The 24,972-nt window shown below is 44.1% G+C and overlaps 1 protein-coding gene across 1 annotated transcript in view; it reads right to left on the bottom strand.

The window, feature by feature from the left end:
* The window catches only part of LOC130366958 (carboxypeptidase A1-like), a 36,605-nt gene extending 22,396 nt beyond the window's left edge, over positions 1 to 14,209 (bottom strand). The window contains exons 1-2 of the mRNA XM_056569332.1: positions 14,192 to 14,209; positions 3,962 to 4,043 (exon numbers count right to left, since the gene is read on the bottom strand). Of these exons, the coding sequence (XP_056425307.1) occupies positions 3,962 to 4,043; positions 14,192 to 14,196 (87 nt within the window). The 5' untranslated portion in view covers positions 14,197 to 14,209. The remainder of the gene's footprint in view (positions 1 to 3,961; positions 4,044 to 14,191) is intronic.
* Between the last annotated feature and the right edge of the window lie 10,763 nt (positions 14,210 to 24,972).

Raw genomic sequence — 24,972 nt, 5'->3', positions numbered from 1 at the left:
AGGTAAAAATTTGTATTAATGTGCATAAAGAAGCCAAGGAAAGATGGCAAAATCTCCAAAAGGCATCAAATTACAGATTAGACATTCTTATAATATGTCAACAAAAGTTAGATTTTATTTCCATCATTTACACTTTCAAAATAACAGAAAACAAAAAAAATGGCACCCTGGGCACCCTGCAGAATTAATATCTTGTACTGCCCCCTTTGGCAAGTATCACAGCTTGTAAACGCTTTTTGTAGCCAGCCAAGAGTTTTTCAATTCTTGTTTGAGGTGTCTTTGCCCATTCTTCCTCACAAAAGTCTTCCAGTTCTTTGAGATTTCTTTGAGCTGTCTATCACGCACTGCTCTTTTAAGGTCTATCCATAGATTTTCAATTATGTTGAGGTCAGGTGATTGTGAAGGCTATGGCAAAACCTTCAGTTTACGCCTCTTGATGTAATCCCCCCTGTGGATTTTGAGGTGTGTTTAGGATCATTATCCATTTGTAGAAGCCATCCTCTCTTTAACTTCAGCTTTTTCACAGATGGCATCAAGTTAGCATCCAAAATTTGCTGAAATTTTATTGCAATCCGACCCCAAAGCATGATTGATCCCCCCCCCCCATGTTTAACAGTTGGACAGACGTTCTTTTCATTAAATTCTGTTCCCCTTCTTCTCCAAACATACCTTTGCTCATTCTGGCCAAAAAGTTCAATTTTAACCTCATCGGTCCACAGAACTTGTTTCCAAAATGCATCAGTCTTGTCTATATGTTAATTTGCAAAGTTCAAACGCTGATTTTTGTGGTAAGGACGTAGAAGAGGTTTTCTTCTGATGACTCTTCCATGAAGACCATATTTGTACAAGTATCTCTTTACAGTGGAATAGTTTACCACAACTCCAGTGTCTGCCAGATCTTTCTGGAGGGATTGTGCAGTCAAGCGTGGGTTTTGAATTGTTTTTCTCACAATCCTGCGAGCTGTTCTGTCTGATATTTTTCTTGGTCTTCCAGATCTTGCTTTAACTTCCACTGTTCCTGATAACTGCCATTTCTTAATTACATTCCGAACAGAGGATATTGACATCTGAAAACGTTTTTCTATCTTCTTATAGCCTTCTCCAGCTTTGTGAGCGTCAACTATTTTCAATTTCTGATTTCTAGACAACTGCTTAGAAGAACCCATGGTGCTGATTGTTGGGGCAAGGTCAGATGAGTCTGGGCATTTAAAACCTTTGAGATTGACTTCACCTGGTCTTCCCAGATGATGACTGAGAATAATCTATGACACTGGCAGGTCTCAGCTTTGCAAAGGGGACAGTGCATGCTATAAATTCTGCAGGGTTTGCAGGGTGCCCAAACTTTTGCAGATGCCATTTTTTTGTTTTCTGTTATTTTGAAATTGTAAATGATGGAAACAAAATCTAACTTTTGTTGACATATTATAAGAATGTCTAATCTGTAATTTGATGCCTTTTGCAGATTTTTCCATCTTTCCTTTTCTTTATGCACATTAATACAAATTTTTACCTGGGGTGCCCAAACTTTTGATCCCCACTGTTTTTGCATAGAATATAATCAAATATATTCATGTCATTATTTCCTAATATCCCTACTCTACTAACTTGGTTCCCAATATCAACAAAAAACCTCTAATGGAGACTGGTAAATGGATGGTGGCATATTAAACCACTTACTTATAGGCTACCCATTGGTAACCCCCCCAGAACCCCCCATATACCCTATTCAAGTGTTATAAAAGTGCAATCTTTATTATTATTATTATTATTATTATTATAATTCCGCACATTAAGCTTGTTTAAAAGTCACCATCAGCCATATTGTCCTGATTATAATAATTGACTTGACCAACCAGTCTAATAATATGCATAACTTTGTGTAATACAAGATGCCTGCAGAAACACCTGTATTCTTCTGATAGCAGGACAATGGCGTCTGTGTTAAAACCTAAATTGCCCCCCTCAACATGTTTCACTACCGAAGCAGCGTCGTCAAGAGGCAAATGGGCACTGTTTACTAGTCCCACCCATATAGGCTGGACTTGGTTGATAAAACTCACTTCTATGAATAATTTAGGGAGTCATGTGGTTTATACCCATCACTTGATGGGATGTGCCCCATCATTACCTTCCAAGTGGAACGTTGGGTGCATTCCACAGAGGCCCGATTTGACACAAATTACTGTTGATGTAGGTGTGGATGTGGTGTGCTGTACGTCACTTCTGATAAATCCAGCTGAGGATGTAAAATACTGCATTCTTTTTGTAAGAACATTGAATTTAAGTAGATAAAGACATCTGAAGGAGAAGGGGCATTAAACAAAGGACACCCAAAACCCGTTGCACTATTGAACTTTCTGTAAGGTTTTGTAAATATGTTTTTATACATATGTTCTTTGTTATTTTAATAATTACCTTATGAAATGTACATGGATAACTGTGGTGGTCTATCTGTGGAATGGACCATGTGTGTCACGATTCGGCTTACAGGTTGTGGATCCACTGTGTCAGCGAGGGATTGGCGTGGACCGTGCTGGTGGACCGGTTCTAAGAGGCTACTGGTGTTCACCAGAGCCCGCCGCAAAGCGGGATGGTCTTGCTGCGGCAGTAGCAACCAGGTCGTATCCACTAGCAACGGCTCAACCTCGCTGACTGCTGAGAAGGCGTGGGACAGAAGGACTAGGCAGAGGCAAGGTCAGACGTAGCAGAAGGTCGGGGCAGGCGGCAAGGTTCGTAGTCAAGATGGATAGCAGGAGTTCAGGTAACACAGGCTTGGACAACACTAAACGCTTTCACTGGCACAAGGCAACAAGATCCGGCAAGGGAGTGCAGGGGAAGTGAGTAGATATAGCCAGGGAGCAGGTGGAAGCTAATTAAGCTAATTGGGCCAGGCACCAATCATTGGTGCACTGGCCCTTTAAGTCTCAGAGAGCTGGCGCGCGCGCGCCCTAGAGAGCGGAGCCGCGCGCGCCAGCACATGACAGCCAGGGACCGGGACGGGTAAGTGACTTGGGATGCGATTCGCGAGCGGGCGCGTCCCGCTGTGCGAATCGCATCCCCGCCGGCAATGTCAGTGCAGCGCTCCCGGTCAGCGGGTCTGACCGGGGCGCTGCAGGGAGAGAGACGCCGTGAGCGCTCCGGGGAGGAGCAGGGACCCGGAGCGCTCGGCGTAACAATGTGGTGATACTTGTAAATGTTATATGTCTACAAGTATATATATATATATATATATATATATATATATATATATATACAAGTATAATATGCATAAGGGAGGGGCTATGGGTGGAGTTTGGAATTTTTTCCTTATATTTATTTATTCTTAAATTTCTCTATATTTCACTTTTAAATACAGTTATGCATTTTTATTTTACATATTGTGCCCCCATAAGGTAATTTGGCGGCATTTTCACACTAAAATATATTTTTTTTAATGCTGATTTCCCCTGTAACTGGAAGTAATATGCTGTCCTATGTAAGAGCAAACTAGATCTGCCCTTCTATAAGACCAAATGACACAAAAATATGCAGATTAATAACTATGAGTCCTCTGTATTATTTTCCTCTAGTAGCCACATAGACTACCTATTTCAGTAACACACTCCGTTTACATAGGATAGTATTTACTGAAGAGATCTGCCTTAATGGAGTATTCTGGAGATGTAATTTTTTTTATAATGGACTCGAGGTGCTTTAAGAATAAAAAAACGTTTAAACACTCATGTGCCTAAATTTCCCACATCTACTGTTCTGATGGCTTCTCACAACTGCTCATCGCCATTTCTAATGTGTTGACCCTGCAGGAAATGCCCACTCAGCTAGTGATTGAGTTCTGTGATGACCCACTATAGCCAGTGATTGGCTGAAGGGGCATTTCCTGCAGGGTGAACATGCAGCTGGAAGCCATTGACGGGATAAATATTAGTTCTATATAGTTGGTGTATAATGTAGAAGTGGTTACCTGTAGATGTTTCATGGCTTCTAATTCTTTCAATATAGCCAACTGTGTATTGTCTTTGGCATGAGCACGTAGAACCTGATCTCTGTATACACAGGAAATAAAAGTCTCTTTAGTACTGTGTGACTTTTCTGCATGTCATAGATTAAACATAACACAGATTAAATGTTGGATAATGACATGCCTAGCATATACTAGTACCATAACATCAGCTGTGATCAACAGACCAAAGTAATGCCTGTACCTCACCAGACAGACAAAGTGGGTGCATGGGCCTCCCCATCTGTGGTGGAACTCAATGCAAAATGTAAAATGTGGCTCATTCTACCTTTATTTTGTCTCTTAAACTCTGTATAACAATAATGTAAGCAAAAAATGTTGCTAACCACAAAATAAGTAAAAAAAATAAAAAAATCTAACCAGGGATTGTTGCCGCCAAAGAAAGAACTGTGAAGCTTATGGGTACTTTTGTGAAACTTCTACCCAGCTGTGTCTCACCTACAACTAGAGGGCCCCCTTACAGTATGAGAATCACTGATCTAGTATACCACTTTATAATTAAAATAAAATAATCATTTGAAATTAAGCAAATAATACTGCATCACAAAAAATGGAGAAAGATGGCATAACTACTAAATGTATGTCATTGCTCTTCATGTACAATAGTCGTCAGTCAAAAGAAATCAGGCAACAGTCTCTTCCCATTCTGATTATTACGTGCTTACAAAGACTGGTATCATCACTGTAAGCTGACTGAGGAAAATGTGAGCCCAATACATCATTTGAATAAGTAGTATGGGGAGATTTACAAATGTATCATTGTCTGTGTAAATCAAGTTCTTTTCTCCCCGTTTGCCTGGGTGTGCATCATGTGTGCTTTCTCCACATTTATCAGAGGGGTGCACATTCTTCATAAATAGCAAACTAGCTTAAGCTGCTTTCACACTATATAATTTCTCTGTTTTAAAGACCGTTATAATGTTCCTTTAAGGAAACCCTTAAAACCGTCCGTTAAACAGCCGTTAAACGGCCTTCGACATCATCCAGCACCCCCCCTCTCACCCCCTTTAGTTCTGTACAGAACTCGCCTCCGCTCGGCGCTGGTCCGGTGCTGCAGAACTGTCCGGTGAGGAGGTCGTCCGGTGGGATAGTGGTTCCGGGCTGCTATCTTCACTGGGGGCGCCTCTTCTCCGCGCTTCGGGCCCAGAATAGAGGCGTTGCCTTGACGATGACGCAGAAGTACGTTGGCAATGAACGTACCTCTGCGTCATTGTCAAGGCAACGTGACTATTCTGGGGCCGGGCCCAAAGCGCTTAGAAGAGGCCTCCCCGGTGAAGATAGCAGCCCGGAACCACTATCCCACCGGACGACCTTCTCTCCGGACAGTCCTGCAGCACCGGACCAGCGCCGAGCGGAGGCGAGTACTGTACAGAACTAAAGGGGGTGAGAGGGGGCTGGATGATGTTGAAGGCCGCAGTGGTCTTCAACCTGCGGACCTCCGGAGGTTTCAAAACTACAACTCCCAGCAAGCCCGGACAGCCGATGGCTGCCCGGGCTTGCTGGGAGTTGTAGTTTTGAAACCTCTGGAGGTCGGCAGGTTGAAGACCACTGCGAGTGGAGAGTTCACTCGAGTATAAGCCGAGGGGGGTGTTTTCAGCACGAAAAATCATGCTGAAAAACTCGGCTTATACTCGAGTATATACGGTAACGGCTAATCACAAAATCTCATAGACTTGACTATGGGATTTTGTAACGGCCGTTCAACGGACGGTTTTAAGGGTTTCCATTACGGAACATTATAACGGGTCTTTAAAACAGAAAAATTATAAAGTGGGAAAGCAGCCTTAGATGTAGACAAGTTTTTTACGCGTGGTCCAGGCTGCAAAAATTTGTGTGTTTTCTGGCAATTTAAAAATGTCGCAGTTGATAAATCTCCGACCACTGCAAAAAGCCAACCATGCCACACTACATGCAAGTTGATTTCTTGTAGGAGACTAAATGATTTGCACAAACATTTTGCAATTTTTTTTTACCCATTGTTCAAAATATTACAACACTTTACCACTTAAATATGGGTAAAACCAATGATAAATTCCCTCTATATATTTGGTTTGTAAGTAATATAGCTGTCAGTATAATTATGAAGAGATCTGACCATGAAAACATTTTCACTGCCAAATAATAATTGTAGCCCATCTAGATATTTATAATACTGTAAATACTCATTTTTATTAAAGAGTACCTGTCACCAAATAAAACTTTTTATATAATGTTCCTTATGTAATTATAACACACTTTGCAGATCACTTGCTGTTGAAATTTCCAACTGGTATATGTTTTTATAGTTATTTAAAAACGGCCACTAGGTGATGGAGCCAAGAGGAAGCCTGCACTGAGCCTTTGAAACACTGTCCTAACCAGGGTGCCTCCAGTTGTTGCAAAGCTACAACTACCAGCATGCCCGGACAGTTTTAGTTTTGAAACAGCTGGAGATGCCTTACTTGGGGATTATTTTTATTGCTGGGCATACTGGGGCAATTTTTTTTATATTTTAAATTATGGCAACCTCTATATTTTATTGGTCCTCGGTCTCGGCCTCAGCGCTCCTCTTCTCTGAAAGCACGTGAAGTGCTAAACAAGCAGGAGACCCCAGAGCAGCCTGCCACCCCTCAGCAGGCTTCAGTGACGTTGCACCTGCTGGGGAACGCCCACTTCCTCTTGCCTGGAGCTCACACTATGTGAGCAAGAAAGAAGTAAGGTAGGATACAGAGCTTTTTAATGGCAGGAGGGGCAGGGCAGGAGGGGGGATAGAAGTAGTTGGGGAACATAGCCTGAGTTAGTTTAGGTTACATTGTTTGGTGACAGGTACTCTTTAAATATATCTGCTCAGTTCGAAGTAAAAAATATAAGTAAATCAAAAAGTCATAATTTACAAAACTGTAAAATGCTTATTAGGGGGAAAAATAATATATGATTATTTCATTCAAAAAATTCTCAGTGCAAGCATATTACAAATTTCTATAACCTCCGAGTAAGAAGCTGTTCCCCCAGTAGGCACTGCCCAGACTATGTTTGTTTGTCTCCATAAAGACACATACAGTATTTCTGCTGTGTGCATTGGGCCTTGAAAGCATCAAAATACTAGTAATAGTAATTCATGTGAGAACTGTTTGGGCTGGAAATATTTCTATCCTTTGAATGGCTAAATGATACAGTGACAAATTTTAAATCTCATATTTAAGCGTTACTGTCACTTGTCAAAAGTTTTGGGTCTCAACGCTGAAATCTCTACGATTTCTAGATTTAGCCGAATGAAGCACATGGCAGCACGCTTCCCTTCCCCGTTTGGAGCTCACTCTGGCTCATTCCACTAGACCAGATCCATTATAGTCTATGGAGCCTGTGTCCTGCAATGAGTAGGGGAGTGAAGCTTTACCAGCTATATCTAGAGTACTGACATCTGATATTTCATATGTAAATGTATCTATCTAATGAGATTTTAAAGGAATATGATTCTATTTAACTCCTTAACGACAAAGGATGAATATTTACGTCCTGCGCCGGCTCCCGCGATATGCTGCGGGGTCACGCGGTGACCCTGCGTCATATCGGGTCGGTCCCGGCGGCCATCAACGGCCGGGACCCGCGGCTAATACAGGACATCACCACTCGCGATGATACCCTGTATTGACCTTTTAGACACAGCGATCAAAGCTGACCGCCACGTCTGAAGCGAAGGTTAAACTATCCTGGCTGATCATTCGGGCTGTTCTGGACTGCCGCAGTGAAATCGTGGTGTCCAGAACAGCTTACAGGACACCGGGAGGGACCCTACCTGCCTCCTCGGTGTCCGATTGGCGAATGACTGCTCCGTGCCTGAGAGCCAGGCAGGAGCAGTCAAGTACCGATAACACTGATCACAGGCGTCTTAATACATGCCAGTGATCTGTGTAAAAGATCAGTGTATGTAATGTTATAGGCCCCTATGGGACCTATAACATTGCAAAAAAAAAAGTAAAAAAAAAGTGTTCATAAAGATCATTTAACCCCTTCCCTAATAAAAATTTGAATCATCCCCCTTTTCCCAATAAAAAAAATAAAACAGTGTAAATAAAAATAAACATATGTGGTATCGCTGCGTGCGTAAATGTCCGAACTATAAAAATATATCGCTAATTAAACCGCACGATCAATGGTGTACACGTAAAAAAAATCCAAAGTCCAAAAAAGCCTATTTTTGGTCACCGATAAATGGTACTGATAAAACCTTCATATCACGGCACAAAAAATGAGCCCTCATACCGCCCTGTACGTGGAAAAATAAAAAGTTATAGGGGTCAGAAGAGGACATTTTTAAACGTATACATTTTCCTGCATGTAGTTATGATTTTTTCCAGAAGTGTGACAAAATCAAACCTATATAAGTAGGGTATCATTTTTACCGTATGGACCTACAAAATAATGATAAGGTGTCATTTTTACCGAAATATGCACTGCGTAGAAACCGAAGCCCCCAAGAGTTACAAAATGGTGTTTTTTCTTCGATTTTGTCGCACAATGACTTTTTTTCCGTTTCGCCGTGGATTTTTGGGTAAAATGACTAATGTCACTGCAAAGTAGAATTGGTGACACAAAAAAATAAGCCATAATATGGATTTTTAGGTGGTAAATTGAAAGGGTTATGATTTTTAAAAGGTAAGGAGGAAAAAATAAAAATGCAAAAAGTGAAAAACCCTGAGTCTTTAAGGGGTTAAACGTAATATTAATTACATCTGAGACAATAAGACTTTACTGACAGAAAAAGGTGTACTTACCCAACAAAGGTCTTTTGGCTGCATGCAGCCGCGAATAAAATAGTGAAAACTATCAAGATATTCATTTCTAAGACTATTTGGACAAACAGAACTAGTTGTAGGAGATTGTGGTCATTTATATTGCTCAGAGTTGTAACCAAGGACTTTTAATATCAAAAGCTATTAATAATGTCTTGGCATTAGCCATGCCACACATGCTAGATAATGCTGTTGTTCAGACATCTGTACTTTTACACTTATTTGAATGGTGATCTATGTTAATTATTCACATGGGGATCTAGGTTTATGATGCCTATCCCATTTTCACCATTAACAACATTTTATGAGATATTTAATAAATGTATTTTAAATTATTATGCTATATTTCACCCATGCATAGAAACATAGGGAAATAGATATGTGTCACGATTCGGCTTACAGGTTGTGGATCCACTGTGTCAGCGAGGGATTGGCGTGGACCGTGCCGGTGGACCGGTTCTAAGTGGCTACTGGTGTTCACCAGAGCCCGCCGCAAAGCGGGATGGTCTTGCTGCGGCGGTAGCAACCAGGTCGTATCCACTAGCAACGGCTCAACCTCGCTGACTGCTGAGAAGGCGTGGGACAGAAGGACTAGGCAGAGGCAAGGTCAGACGTAGCAGAAGGTCGGGGCAGGCGGCAAGATTCGTAGTCAATATGGATAGCAGGAGATCAGGTAACACAGGCTTGGACAACACTAAACGCTTTCACTGGCACAAGGCAACAAGATCCGGCAAGGGAGTGCAGGGGAAGTGATGTGATATAGCCAGGGAGCAGGTGGAAGCTAATTAAGCTAATTGGGCCAGGCACCAATCATTGGTGCACTGGCCCTTTAAGTCTCAGAGAGCTGGCGCGCGCGCGCCCTAGAGAACGGAGCCACGCGCGCCAGCACATGACAGCCGGGGACCGGGACGGGTAAGTGACTTGGGGTGCGATTCGCGAGCGGGCGCGTCCCGCTATGCGAATCGCAACCCCGCCGGCAATGTCAGTGCAGTGCTCCCGGTCAGCGGGTCTGACCGGGGCGCTGCAGGGAGAGAGACGCCATGAGCGCTCCGGGGAGGAGCAGGGACCCGGAGCGCTCGGCGTAACAGTACCCCCCCCCCTTAGGTCTCCCCCTTTTTTTGTCCGGCAACTGCTTTACCTGGGACGAGGACACCGGGAGTGAATGTAGGGTTTCCTCAAAGGCAGGCAGTACAGCAGGAGTGGGAATGGGGAGGGAGGGCAGAGAGTGAAGCTTGGCACGGGGCAGGGTGTCACCAGGACGGGGGCCATAAGGAGGCAAGGCACAGTCCAGATAAGCCTTGGGGGGACCAGGTGTAGGAGGAGGCACTGAGGCTTGCCTGACGGGACTGGGAGGGGGGGAGAGGCATTTCTTGTGGCAAGCAGAGTCCCAGTTCTTGATCTCCCCGGTGGTCCAGTCAAGGGTGGGAGAATGAGGCTGGAGCCATGGCAGACCGAGGAGGACCTCAGAGGTGCAGTTGGGAAGGACGAAAAATTCAATCATTTCGTGATGGGGTCCAATGCACATTAAGAGGGGTTTTGTGCGGTAACGCACGGTGCAATCCAATCTAACTCCGTTGACCGCGGAAATGTAGAGCGGCTTGACGAGACGGGTCACCGGGATGCAGAATTTATTCACCAAATAATCCAAAATAAAATTCCCAGAGGCACCAGAGTCCAAGCAGGCCACGGCTGAGAGGGAGGAGTTGGCAGAAGGAGAAATCCGCACGGGCACCGTGAGACGTGGAGAAGCAGACTTCGAACCAAGAGACGCCACACCCACGTGAGCTGGGTGCGTGCGTGCGTTTCCTAGACGTGGAGGACGAATAGGGCAATCCACCAAGAAATGCTCGGTACTGGCACAGTACAGACAAAGATTTTCTTCCCTACGGCGATTCCTCTCTTCCTGGGTCAGGCGAGACCGATCCACTTGCATGGCCTCCTCGGCGGGAGGCCCAGGCGTAGATTGCAAAGGATACTGTGGGAGAGGTGCCCAGAGATCTAAGTCTTTTTCCTGGCGGAGCTCCTGATGTCTCTCAGAAAAACGCATGTCAATGCGGGTGGCCAAATGGATAAGTTCTTGCAGGTTGGCAGGAATCTCTCGTCCGGCCAGCACATCCTTGATGTTACTGGATAGGCCTTTTTTAAAGGTCGCGCAGAGAGCCTCGTTATTCCAAGATAATTCGGAAGCGAGAGTACGAAATTGGATGGCGTACTCGCCTACTGAAGAATTACCCTGGACCAGGTACAGCAGGGCAGTCTCGGCAGAAGAAACTCGGGCTGGTTCCTCGAAGACACTACGGACTTCAGCGAAGAAGGACTGGACTGTGGCAGGATCATTGCGGTCCCAGAGCGGTGTGGCCCAAGACAAGGCCTTTCCTGAAAGAAGGCTCACTACGAACGCCACCTTAGACCGTTCTGTAGGAAACAGGTCCGACAACATCTCCATATGCAGGGAACATTGAGACAAAAATCCACGCCAGAGTCTAGAGTCCCCATCAAATTTGTCCGGCAGAGACAAGCGGAGGCTAGGAGCGGCCACTCGCTGCGGAGGAGGTGCAGGAGCTGGCGGAGGAGATGGTTGCTGCTGTAGCAGAGGCAGAAGTTGCTGTAACGTGGCGGTCAACTGCGACAGCTGCTGTCCTTGTTGGGCAATTTGCTGCGATTGCTGAGCGACCACCGTGGTAAGGTCAGCGAGACTTGGCAGCGGCACCTCAGCGGGATCCATGGCCGGATCTACTGTCACGATTCGGCTTACAGGTTGTGGATCCACTGTGTCAGCGAGGGATTGGCGTGGACCGTGCCGGTGGACCGGTTCTAAGTAGTGTTGAGCGGCATAGGCCATATTCGAATTCGCGAATATTCGCGAATATATGGACGAATATCCGTCATATATTCGCGAATATTCGCGGTTTATTTTCGCATATGCAAATATTCGCGGATGCGAAAATTAACATATGCGAAAATTTGTATATACGAAAACCTACCACGCAAAAAATCGCATATGCGAAAATTAACATATTCAAATTTTCACATATGCGAAAATTCGCACACCAGTCTCACACAGTAGTATTAGAGCCTTCTTTACACCACACAAGCTGTAAGCAGGGATGATCACTGTGATGTTTACTGTGGAAAAAAAAAAAAAAAAAGAATATTCGTAATTACGAATATATAGTGCTATATTCGCGAATTCGCGAATATGCGATATTCGCGAATAAAATTCGTATTGCGAATATTCGCGAGCAACACTAGTTCTAAGTGGCTACTGGTGTTCACCAGAGCCCGCCGCAAAGCGGGATGGTCTTGCTGCGGCGGTAGCAACCAGGTCGTATCCACTAGCAACGGCTCAACCTCGCTGACTGCTGAGAAGGCGTGGGACAGAAGGACTAGGCAGAGGCAAGGTCAGACGTAGCAGAAGGTCGGGGCAGGCGGCAAGGTTCGTAGTCAATATGGATAGCAGGAGATCAGGTAACACAGGCTTGGACAACACTAAACGCTTTCACTGGCACAAGGCAACAAGATCCAGCAAGGGAGTGCAGGGGAAGTGAGGTATTATAGCCAGGGAGCAGGTGGAAGCTAATTAAGCTAATTGGGCCAGGCACCAATCATTGGTGCACTGGCCCTTTAAGTCTCAGAGAGCTGGCGCGCGCGCGCCCTAGAGAGCGGAGCCGCGCGCGCCAGCACATGACAGCCGGGGACCGGGATGGGTAAGTGACTTGGGGTGCGATTCGCGAGCGGGCGCGTCCCGCTATGCGAATCGCAACCCCGCCGGCAATGTCAGTGCAGCGCTCCCGGTCAGCGGGTCTGACCGGGGCGCTGCAGGGAGAGAGACGCCGTGAGCGCTCCGGGGAGGAGCAGGGACCCGGAGCGCTCGGCGTAACAATATGTATTACAAAAAAAAATTGTATTTACATCTCACATTGTGCCTTCCATGTCATAGATACTTCAGAAAAATGTGAACGGAGAGGCACAGACTCCATTATTTTTAAGACCCAAACATACTCACTCACTGGTCATGTCTGGGTCATTGAAAGTAATGGTGCCCATTCCTCTCATTTTGATCAAAAATAGTTATCTTTAAATGTGAGGCCCAAATCTTGTTCCTGAACTTTGCATACAAATCTTGGGCAGGTGTGAGATTTGGAAATGGGTCTTAGCTTCCAAATGGCTGTCAATTAAGCAGGTCCAGGTATAGGATGGGGGACAATGAGCAACTTCAGGGGCTTGGAAACGGCTTTTTGACACTTGAGAATAAAAGGATCTTTCTATGTTATGAAAGCACAGACAGATATATGAAATATACAATGTACTATTCTTGCCCTAACAGCTATCTAACATTATCAACAGTTTTGAATGAGAATTGCAGCTAATTAATTACTTTTAAAATAGACCTGTCTGCAGGAAAACATGGGTTTAAGCACATGGCTAGATAAGGATTAATTGAAAGCATACTTTTGTTTATCTTTATAGTTCTTTTTTTTTATCTTCATAGTCCTTTCAAGTTTTTTTTTGTTGAAATTCCCGAGCAACCTTATAGCCTAGGTAAATCTAGCCAGTGTTTTCTTATTCACTCCCTCTGTACACACTTACATATGTGGTGGCCCAGTACAGGAGTTGTCCTCCTATACACCTGTCTGACCCGTCCTTTGTGGCGGATTCCCTTTCAGTGTTCCCCTGGGTCCACATCCCTCCTACAGACTCTAAAGTGTTAAAATGTTTTATGTTATATGCTGGTTAATCTTTTGCAGTACTTGTGCCTTTAAATATTGTTGTCAAGACCTCTGTAACCAAGGAAGGTACAAGTGAACAGGTGACATGTTGGTAACCTATGGGATTCATAGGTTACCAACATGCCATATATATCTGGGAGGAGCTAGTGAGTTCAGTTCTCAGATTAGTTCTCTGCTGAGGTACCGTCAAGTGAAGACCTGAGAGTTGTCTGGTGTTCCTGAGTGAGACCAAGTCCTAGTCATGCAGCCATGCATCAACCACCAGTAACCCCTGCAGGGTGAAGTCAATCCCTGATAAGCACAAATACAGGGGAGAAGTCTAATCAAGATAGTCAAGTGTCATTTACTGAAGTCAGTGTGGGTTGCACAAGTCAGTCCAAGTCTACTACAAGTCCCAGCGAGCCAACAAGCCTCCTAAAGTTCACTGAGCATCTCCTTGGGCCTGAACTGAGCTGGAAAGACTTTAACAGCTGCTGCCTCAGTAAAGTGCCATTGTCTCGTAACCTTGCATTGTAGTGATTATTTGTTCTGCGCCTGGCCCAGGAACCAGCGGCCATACCTTGGGTGGTGTAGAGGATAACCATGCCCTGGTGTCACGAACACAAAAGGTGAATACCACATGCCCTAAGGGTTTACAACATCTGCCCTTCCAACACCCTCACCACACATACCCCATTCCACTAGATGACAAGGACATGGCCTGAAATTGCCTGGGCTTTTTAGCCTAATTTACATATTAACAAAAAGGCTCAGTGCAGGAAATGACTAGGGAAATAAAATGAAGGTATGCTCAGCTGTAAAACCAATGTATTCCACTTAAGGGTAGTGTCACATACCATATTTTGCTGCATATTTTTATAAAAATATATAGATACACAGGATAAAGCATTAACCAGAGTTAGCACGCTACCAGACGGCACGCTCTCCATTAATTCCTGTGGATAAGGGATAAGTAAATTTTTGCTCTCGATCTCCTTTAAGTCAGTTCTGTACCAATATGTATGCTTCACAGAAGTTTGTGTGTGTCTCTCTAAATAACAAATTAATAGTAAGATGAATTTATACAATTTCTATCAACATTGTAAGAAACATTTACCCGACAATTTCATGGGTATAAATCCTTGGTTATACTATACATATTACCTTCCCACTATTTTCTATTTACCGATCATAAATTTGTAAAAACTATCACAGCTGTTGTGATCACTTTAGGACAGAGATAGATAAAAGTGTTTGTTTGATTTCTTTCCTGGACTTATGTTTGCTGTCTCACATCATATTGATAAGGATGGAGGCATTATTTGTTAAGCTTGGTTGATTGCAAAACAAATGGAATTCTTAAAGGGGTACTCCGGCCCTAAGACATCTTATCCCCTATCCAAAGGATAGGGGATAAGATGTCTGACCGCGGTGGTCCCGCCGCTGGGGACCCCCACAATCTTGCATTCGGCACCCACCTTTGAGCTGCACGCCGCGCTGCCGGCTTACAGACTGCGTAGTGCTGACCACGGGGCCGGAGTATTGTGACGTCACGACTCCGCCCCCTTGTGATGTCACACCCTGCCCCCGCTATGCAAGTCTATGGGAGGGGGCGAGACGGCATTCAGCTCAAAGAGGTGGGTGCCGAATGCAAGATTGCGGGGTTCCCCAGCGGCGGGACCCCCGTGGTCAGACATCTAAGATGTCTTAGGACCAGAGTACCCCTTTAAAATGATTTTCCAACATTTCACTTTTATGGCATATTCAAGTCGGTAAGTGACCAACATGTTGATTGGAATGTCGGATCTGCCTAAGGGTGGGTTCACACTACGTTTTCTCTCATACGGAGCGCTTACGGCAGGGGGGAGCTAAAACCTCGCGCTCCCGTATGCCTTCGTATGCACTCCCGTATGTCATTCATTTCAATGAGCCGGTCGGAGTGAAACGTTCGGTCCGGTCGGCTCATTTTTGCACCATATGCGCTTTTACGACCGGACCTCAAACCGTGGTTGACCACAGTTTTAGGTCCGGTTGTAAAAGCACATACGGCGCAAAAATGAGCCGACCGCACCGAACGTTTCACTCTGGCCGGCTCATTGAAATGAATGACATACGGGAGTGCATACGAAGGCATACGGGAGCACGAGGTTTTAGCTCCCCCCTGCAGTATGCGCTCCCGTATGGGAGAAAACGTAGTGTGAACCCAGCCTCAGTTAGTAAGGAGGAAGACTGTAGGTCACCAGTATGAAGGGTGTGATAATTGGTGGGGCCAAATTATGACATCAGAGTCAGAGTACAAACATATAAAAGGGAGCCCCGCCATGATAGTCATTGCTCTCAATTTTTCTCCTTGAGAAAGTGGTGAAATATGTAGGAGGTAGACAAGGCAATTACTATCCTACGTGAAGGAAAATTAGCATTTTATTAAAGACAAGGTGCGAGTATTATGCTTAAAACTTCTTTTACTGAAACTCAGCAGCAAATAGATATTAACAGTAAGTATTTGCGACTCGGCGCACAGAAAGAAATATAAGGATGGTATGAGACAACTTACTGAACAAATGATGATCAGTTTTGTCCTGGGTGTGGGAGTTGATAGGGGAGTATTCAAAGTTGGTAAGGGATTCCACTGAAAATAGCAAATAAATTATAAATAAATAGACTAATATGCAAAATACTTCATTCGTGCAGGTGGTGACTCATATATTCAATATATATACGAGGATGATTTGTCACTTACTTAAAAGTGCTATAAACTGATCAGGACAAAACTGATCATCATTTGTTCAGTAAGTTGTCTCATACCATCTTTATATTTCTTTCTGTGCGCCGAGTCGCAAATACTTACTGTTGTTGTCTATTTGTACCTTAGGGGACTTGCCAGGACCCTCTTAGCGACCAACTGGCTGCCAGAATTAAATAAGTCCAGCGCTAGTGATACACACGTCTATTTTTGAATTCAGCAAATAGATATTGTATGTAATCAAGAAATTTTTTTACATATAAGGTGTATATGAAAGTGCAACCTAGGATGTAACCTAGTATGATGTCCCATAGTCTTAGCCAATCAGGTAGCATCACAGGTGATATAGGTAACCGACTCCCAGGTATCATCCTTCTTCTTTGCTACGCATCATCAAATGAGAAAGTCAACAGGAATTCAACAAATGAAGACGAAACGTTGATGGAGGATGAAGAAAAATAATATCCATGAAGTCCTATCAATACTGGCTCTGAAGGATGAATGGAAGTCACTGTGGAGCTGTTGAACAAATAGAGAGAGAAATAGATTATAGGGATTGGTTCAGGGACGGATAATACTCGCGTCTTGTCTTTAAAGGAGTTTTCCAGGAAAAAACTTTTTATATGTATCAACTGTCACCAGAAAGTTAAACAGATTTGTAAATTACTTCTATTAAAAAATCTTAATCCTTTCAGTTCTTATGAGCTTCTGAAGTTAAGGTTGTTCTTTTCTGTCTAAGTTCTCTCTGATGACACGTGTTTCGGGAACCGCCCAGTTTAGAAGAGGTTTGCTATGGGGATTTTCTTCTAAACTGGGCTGTTCCCGAGACATGTGTCATCAGAGAGCATTTAGACAGAAAAAAACAACCTTAACTTCAGAAGCTCATAAGTACTGAAAGGATTAAGATTTTTTAATAGAAGTAATTTACAAATCTGTTTAACTTTCTGGAGCCAGTTGATATATATAAAAAAAAAATTTTTTTTCCTGGATAAGCCCTTTAATACTTTAATAAAAATCCAAATTTTCCATCACCTAGGATAGGAAAATTTCCAATTTTAAGGCAAAACAAGACGCTTCGTATTATGCTAGTTTAAAGCTAATCATAAGAATATAGGATCTAAAATATATATAAATCAATTATTAATATTAAATTATAATAATAACATGAAACATGAGATTCTGGTCTAAAATAAAAGGTTTTGAAAGTAGAATCGGGAGACCAATTGGCTGCTTTCAGTAATTCAGAAAGGGGAGCACCAGATTGAAAAAGTTTGGTTGAAACTGCACTTCTAGTGGAATGAGCAGTGCATTTAGAGATGTCAATACCAGCTAGATGCAAAGTTTGTTTAACCCATCTGGCAAGAGTGGGTGAGGATACGGGAGCATGTGGTTTGCAAATGGAGATTAATAACTGAGAAGAAGAGGGCGTCCTAAGAGGTTCAGTTCTGGATTCATAAGATCGAACACAACGGACAACACAAAGTTTCTCATAGTGAGGAAAGGAAGGGTAAAATGGAATGAAGGTTCATTTTGTACGTCGATGGATAGAAAAAAACAACACCTTGAGGTGTAAATTGTCTGTGAGAAATGTCCAGTGATTTGACATCTGAGACCCTTTTAACCAAAATAAGGCGCAAAAGTGTACTAAGTTTGTAGGAAAGAAGCTTCAATGGTAAAGAATCATTATCTTCCCAGGTAACATTCTATGTGGAAGCATAGGACGTGCGCACGGGGTGTGCCGGGTGTGCCCAGACACACCCTAATCCAGTGGCGTTGCACCGGGTGACACCAACCTAATGGGGTGACACCTAGACGCTCCGCAGCACCCCCCATCTGTGCCCGACCGTCCTTCACCAGCCCAGACCCCCCCCCCCCCCCCGCGCGCTGTGCGGTGCGCCTGTCCGTCAGGCGCACCGCACAGCGCTGCCTCCTGCTCCTTTTTGTGCCCCACCCCGCTCCGCTCTGGCTCACCTTCAGTTGGTCCGGGATTTGTATATCCGTGCGTCACTGCCGTCACATGACCATCAGAACGTCACGCTGTATTCAAGGACGCCAACCCCAGAGCATGACGTGACGTGTCACGTGACGATACGCGGCTCGCAGGATTACCGCGCTGAGTGAGCGAATGTTATTTCAACCTGCCTACTGGGTCTGGAGGGAGGGGGTTAATCTGGGGCACCGTAATATCTTCCTACAGGGGGAGGGGGTTCATCAGGGGGATACTACCTTCTAACAGGGTGGGGGGATAGGGTTAATCTGTGGGGTACTGCATTCCTACAGGGGGGGAGAGGGGGTTAAACTGGGTGGTACTACCATCCTACTGGGGGGGGTTAATCTGGGGGTACTACCTGCCTGCTGGAGGGAGTCGGTTAATCTGGGGGTTACTACCTGCCTGCTGAGGGGAGAGTGTTAATCTGGGGGTACTACCTGCCTGCTGGAGGGAGGGGGTTAATCTTGGGTACTATCGGCCTACCGGGGGGGAGGGGGTTAATCTGGGGCCCCGAGTAGGCAGGTAGTACCCCCAGATTAACCCCCTCCCCCCAGTAGGATGGTAGTACCCCCAGATTAACCCCCCCCCCCCAGTAAGAAGGTAGTACCCTCAAATTAGTATCCTCTTCCCCCCAGTGAGAAGGTTGTACCCTCAAATTAACCCCCTCTTCCTGCCATTAGGAAGGTAGCAACCCCAGATGCTGGTGGCCTCCATGTCTATTTTGCTTTTGTAGGGAACTGTAATGTACCTAATGTGGGGAATTATACTGCACCTAATGTGGGGGAACTGTACTGCACCTAATGTGGGAACTATACTGCCAACCTAATGTGGGGGAACTGTACTGCACCTAATGTGGGGGACTATATTGCACCTAATGTCGGGGAATTATACTGCACCTAATGTGGGGAATTATACTGCACCTAATGTGGGGGAACTATACTGCACCTAATGTGGGGAATTATACTGCACCTAATGTGGGGGAACTATACTGCAAACCTAATGTGGGGGACTATATTGCACCTAATGTGGGGGAACTATACTGCACCTAATGTGGGGAATTATACTGCACCTAATGTGGGGGAACTATACTGCACCTAATGTGGGAACTATACTGCCAACCTAATGTGGGGGACTATATTGCACCTAATGTGGGGGAACTATACTGCACCTAATGTGGGGAATTATACTGCACCTAATGTGGGGGAACTATACTGCACCTAATGTGGGAACTATACTGCCAACCTAATGTGGGGAACTGTACTGCACCTAATGTGGGGGAACTGTACTGCACCTAATGTGGGGGACTATATTGCACCTAATGTGGTGGGACTTATACTGCACCTAATGTGGGGGAACTATACTGCACCTAATGTGTGTATGTGTGCGTATATATATATGCACGCGCGCGGCGTGAGTTTGTGCTTTAGGGTGCACACCCTAATGCAATAGGCTGCGCACACCTATGTGTGGAAGTGAATTTAGGTAAAGGGGGTCTGCGAAAACGATTACATTTAAGTTGTTGACAGACTAAAGCATGTCTACCAACAGGGATGGCATCTATAGGAAGGTGTTTAGAGGAAATTGCTGAACGAGAAAGGTTAATGCTTCTGTTGGCTTTACCAGCATCAAAAGAAGCTAACAAGAAATTTAAGATGTGAGCTATAGGTGCTCGTAAGGGATCCAAATGTCATTGATCGCACCAATGAGATCAAAGTCCCCAGGCTGATCTTTAAGCTGATCTGGTACCCGGGGCACATGCAGCGGAAAGGATGTCCTGAGTTGATTTTGAAAATTGGAGGTCCGTTCTTGGCGACCTGAGATCAGCCAAGCGACCAGAGGTAGTTGGCACGAAAGTATCAGAGGATGGTAATTCCTTTGAGGATCTAGGAGGAGATTCTGCGTGGAAGGAAGAAGATGAGGAAGGTCTATGAGGAGATGTAAAACTTGGGAAACCATGATTGAGTTTGCCACAACGGAGTGATGAGAACCAGAGTGGATTTCTGAATCGAAGTTTGGAACAGAACCCGAGGAATGATATTATAAGGAAATGCTTATAGTGTCTTCTGGGGCCAAAAGTGTAGGAAGGTGTCCACACCCAAAGCTTCTGGGTCTGGACGCCAAATGAAAAACAGAGGTAATTGAGTGTTGAGGCGGGAAGCAAAAAGATCTAGATGAAGGGGACCCCATAAAGAATTGATTGACTGAAAAATCTGAGGATGAAGATTCCAATCGCTGGAATCCGTAAGGTAGCGAGAGTACCAATCCGCCACTGAATTTGAAATTCCCGGAAGATATTCCGCCTTCAGGACGACATTCCTGTCCAGACAGAAATACCAAAATCTTTGACAAAATCTGCAAGAATTTTGAATGTCGTACCTAAATGATTGATGTATTGGACAGAGGAAATGTTGTCCATGCGCAGGAAGATACAACAATGGGAAGATTTTTTTGCAAAACTTTTTAAGGCGCTAGTAATTTCAGACAAATTATGTGTAGTTGGGATTCTGATGGGGACCATTTCCCCCCCAGTAGAGAGGGAACCGCAGTGAGCTCCCCATCCGTAAAGACTCGCATCCGACTCTATAATATTGGCTGGATTTGGATGGAAGATCGCTTTCCCGTTCCAGGATTCTATATGAGCGAGCCACCAAAGAAGTTCTTCTTTGGCCTTGAAAGATAGGGGAATTTTGTCGGAATTACCGAGACCTTCTCTTAGGTGTCGAATCTTCAAGCGTTGGAGAGCTCTGTAATGAAGAGAAGCTGGGAAAATGGCTTGAATGGAGGCTGATAAGAGCCCTACAATCCGAGAGATCGTCCTCAAAGATATTCTTTGCGGAGAACTTTTTGGATTTCTTTCCGAATGGTTTTCAGTTTTCTTGGGGGAAGGCTTAAAGTGGTCAACTGAGTGTTGGTCATGGAACCTAAAAATTTTAGATCCTGAGTTGGAACTAGAACTGATTTCTTGAAATTTATGAGAAAACCTAGATGTGTCAGAATAGACAATGTCCAATTCATGTGGAGCAAAAGTTACTCTTTTGATTGGGCCATAAGGAGAAAATTGTCGAGGTAAATGATAAGACGAACCTTGCGACTTCTGAGAGAGGCAACTACTGGTTTCAGTAGTTTTGTAAAACACCAAGGGGCTAGTGAGAGACCGAAGGGGGGTAAAGTGAATTGCCATTTTTGATCTTTCCAAAGAAATTGAAGGAAAATTTGAGATGAAGGATGAATTGGGACTGTTAGATATGCATCCTTCAGATCTATTTTTATTAACCAATCGTGTTTCAATAGAATGTCTCTTAGTAAGTGTATCCCCTCCATTTTGAAGTGGCGATAAATTACTTTGTTCAAAAGTTTCAAATTGATCACTGGTCTGTGACCGCCGTCTTTCTTTTTCACTAGAAATAAATTGCTGATAAAACCTAGTGATTGGAGAGGAACCAGAATAATTGCTTGTTTGGTACTTCCAATTGTGGGAAAAATACAGGAGTCTTCCCCCTAATGGAATGTCTTGGGAAGAAAACCGAGTTAGGCTGGGTCCACACTACGTTTTGTCCCATACGGGAGCGCATACGGCAGGGGGGAGCTAAAACCTCGCGCTCCCGTATGTGACCGTATGCGCTCCCGTATGTCATTCATTTCAATGAGCCGACCGGAGTGAAACGTTCGGTCCGGTCGGCTCATTTTTGCGCCGTATGCGCTTTTACAACCGGACCTAAAACCGTGGTTGACCACAGTTTTAGGTCCGGTTGTAAAAGCGCATACGGCGCAAAAATGAGCCGACCGGAACGAACGTTTCACTCCGGTCGGATCATTGAAATGAATGACATACGGGAGCGCATACGGTCACATACGGGAGAGCGAGGTTTTAGCTCCCCCCTGCCGTATGCGCTCCCGTATGGGACAAAACGTAGTGTGGACCCACCCTTAGACTTACCTGTTTGAGGTCTGGAATGGGGGTAGCCTCTTTGACCTCGCGCTCGCCATGGTCTGCTCCTGTATGGGAAAAAGGGAGGGGGAATAGAGCAGGACCCTGCAAATTGTGTGGATGGTTGGGGATAGGAGCCTTTATGGTATTTACTTTGGGCAGATCGTCCGGTAAAGCGGCTCCGTCCTCTTCCGGCCTTACCAAAAACTCGTTGTGAGAAAACTTTTTTCATGGAGACTTAGGCCTTGTTTACGGAGGAAAACAGGCTGACATATTTGTTTAATTCTTTAATGAAATCTTCCCCAAATAACATTCCCTTGGTGGGATTGGAGGGCTCTACAGTGGCCAAATTGGTCAGCTGAGGGACATTTTTCATCAATATCGAGCGTTTTCACTCGTTGGAGAGGGAAAAGTTAGCATTCCCAAAATTGCATATTGCTCTTTGAGCCCAGCCTTTGAGGGTTTCACTGTCCACTGGGGTGTTCGAAGTGGAGGCCTCTTCGGCTAGATCTAATATTTTTGTAAGTGGACCAATTAGGTCCATTAATTTGTCCTGACAGGACTTAAAACTTCTATCCACACCCTTTTTTGGATTCTTCCCAGATTTGAAAAGGAATTTTGAAATGAGTTGGTCCAATTCAGGAGTGCAAGATTCAGAAGCATTATTTGGCAGCGTGGGACGGGGGCATTCTGCCTTCAACTTACTGCGTGATGGGCGGTCCAGAGGCTTGTTAGCCCAAATAGAGTGAAATTCAGCTACCTTTGAATTTGGAAGCCATTCCCCAGATCGTGGGTGGCATATTAAGGCTGGGTTAAAATAGGTATTTCCAGATTCAGTCAACATAGTGTCTTCCTGACTGCCAGGGTCATCATGATCTGAATCACTTTCCTCCGAGATATAAAGGATTTCATCCACATCTTTAATGAGTCAGCCGACTCATCAGAGGAGGAAACTCGGTAGGAGTCAGGTTTGGCTCTGAAGCTAGATTTCTTAGACCTAATTGGTTGAGCTTCCTCACGGGCTAAGGGTGAATTTTGTGGTCTATGAGAGCCACTACTTGCGGAGATCTGTCTAGGCTCCACAATATGAGATTGAGAAGTATCTTGGCATACTCCTGAGGTATGCTTACCACTTTTAGAGGAGTATGGGCTGTCAGATGTATGGCGCCTCTTGGATTTTGCCTTACCTGGCCCCTTAAGTCCCTTAGCAAGTTGGGAGACCAAAATTGGTCTGATGGAGTGAGGGGAGCTAAGGGTCCAGTAGCCGCCGGGTTAGAGCGAGCTATTGCCATATTAACAGATTTTTCAATAGAGATTTGTAATGCAGAAACTGCGGATTGTACCGCAGAATATATGGATCTGGATACTGAAGCATCCACTCTAGACTGTAAATTATCTTGGGAGACATTTTCTGTAATATTTGTTCTATTGTCCTCAGACATTTTTGATAAGATAGATAGAATAGTATAGAGATGGAACAAATGTATGCTGTTGTAAATAGTTAAGCTAAATAAAATAATAGTAATATGTAAATATATGAATTTAATACTGTAAAGAATAATTAATTAACTAAATATTAATTGCGGGGGAAAATATTAATAAATAAAATGGTAGAAACATAAAAATATATTATTATTAATAAAGTATTTATTTTTGTAAAATAAATGAATTAAATGTATATATTAATATTGACCACCGGGTGGTAGTAGAGGATAAGAAAAGCTTATTGTGAAAGGATTTTGTGATAAATTGAAACAAGGAACCATATACAATGAAAGGATATTGTAACAGTGTGTAGTGAAATACACAGACGCGTCCAAAGAAAAATAAGGTAAAGAGGAATGAAAACAATGCCGGAATGAAGCAGAGAGAACGGGCAGAGATGGAGAATATAAGGAAGATTAAGACAAGAGGATAATAGGAATAAATGTATAATAATGGGGAAATATACAGTATATTGAATACAGCAAGGAGAAAGATAATTCACCGCAAAAGAAATGAAATGACAGTATAAACCTATTGAGAGGAATAATTAAATATAATTAAATAATTAAAGAAACTATAAAAGTAAATAAACCTGTATAAATACAGATAAGCGAAATAAGAGATAACGAATATATAAGAGAAGTATAGCGAAAAGGAGAGAAAATTCTTTATTAGGGAAAAGGTTTATTAAAAGAATGAGAGAAAAATGTATTAATTAACTAAAATAAATGAAATATTTTTATGAGGAAATTATGAGAGAAATAATGAACTTATCTTGACACACTGCTGAGCAGCAAAGAAGGATGATACCTGGGAGTCGGTTACCTACCGTATATGCCGACATATAAGACGACTTGGCGTATAAGACGACCCTCAACTTTTATAGTTAAAATATAGAGTTTGGGATATACTCGCCATATAAGACTACCCCTCCTACCGCGATGTACGGTACCTTGTAGTTCCCCCCACATTAGGTAGGCATCATGTTCCCCCACATTAGGTAGGCAGTATAGTTCCCCCCACATTAGGTAGGCATCATGTTCCCCCACATTAGGTTGGCAGTATAGTTCCCCCAACATTAGGTAGGCATTATAGTTCCCCCCACATTAGGTTGGCAGTATAGTTCCCCCCACATTAAGTTGGCATTTCCCACACATTAGGTCGGCAGTTCCCCCACAATAGTAGGCAGCTCCCCCACAATAGGTCGGGAGTTACCCCACATTAGGTCAGCAGTTACCACACATTAGTAGGCAGCTCCCCCACATTAGTAGCAGTTCCCCCACAATAGTAGGCAGCTCCCCCACATTTGTAGGCAGCTCCCCCCCAC

Source organism: Hyla sarda, chromosome 4 (assembly GCF_029499605.1).
Source record: "Hyla sarda isolate aHylSar1 chromosome 4, aHylSar1.hap1, whole genome shotgun sequence".
In the NCBI taxonomy this organism is placed as follows: domain Eukaryota; kingdom Metazoa; phylum Chordata; class Amphibia; order Anura; family Hylidae; genus Hyla; species Hyla sarda.
Note: the sequence above shows the minus strand (reverse complement) of the source record. Positions and strands in the feature narration are given on the sequence as shown.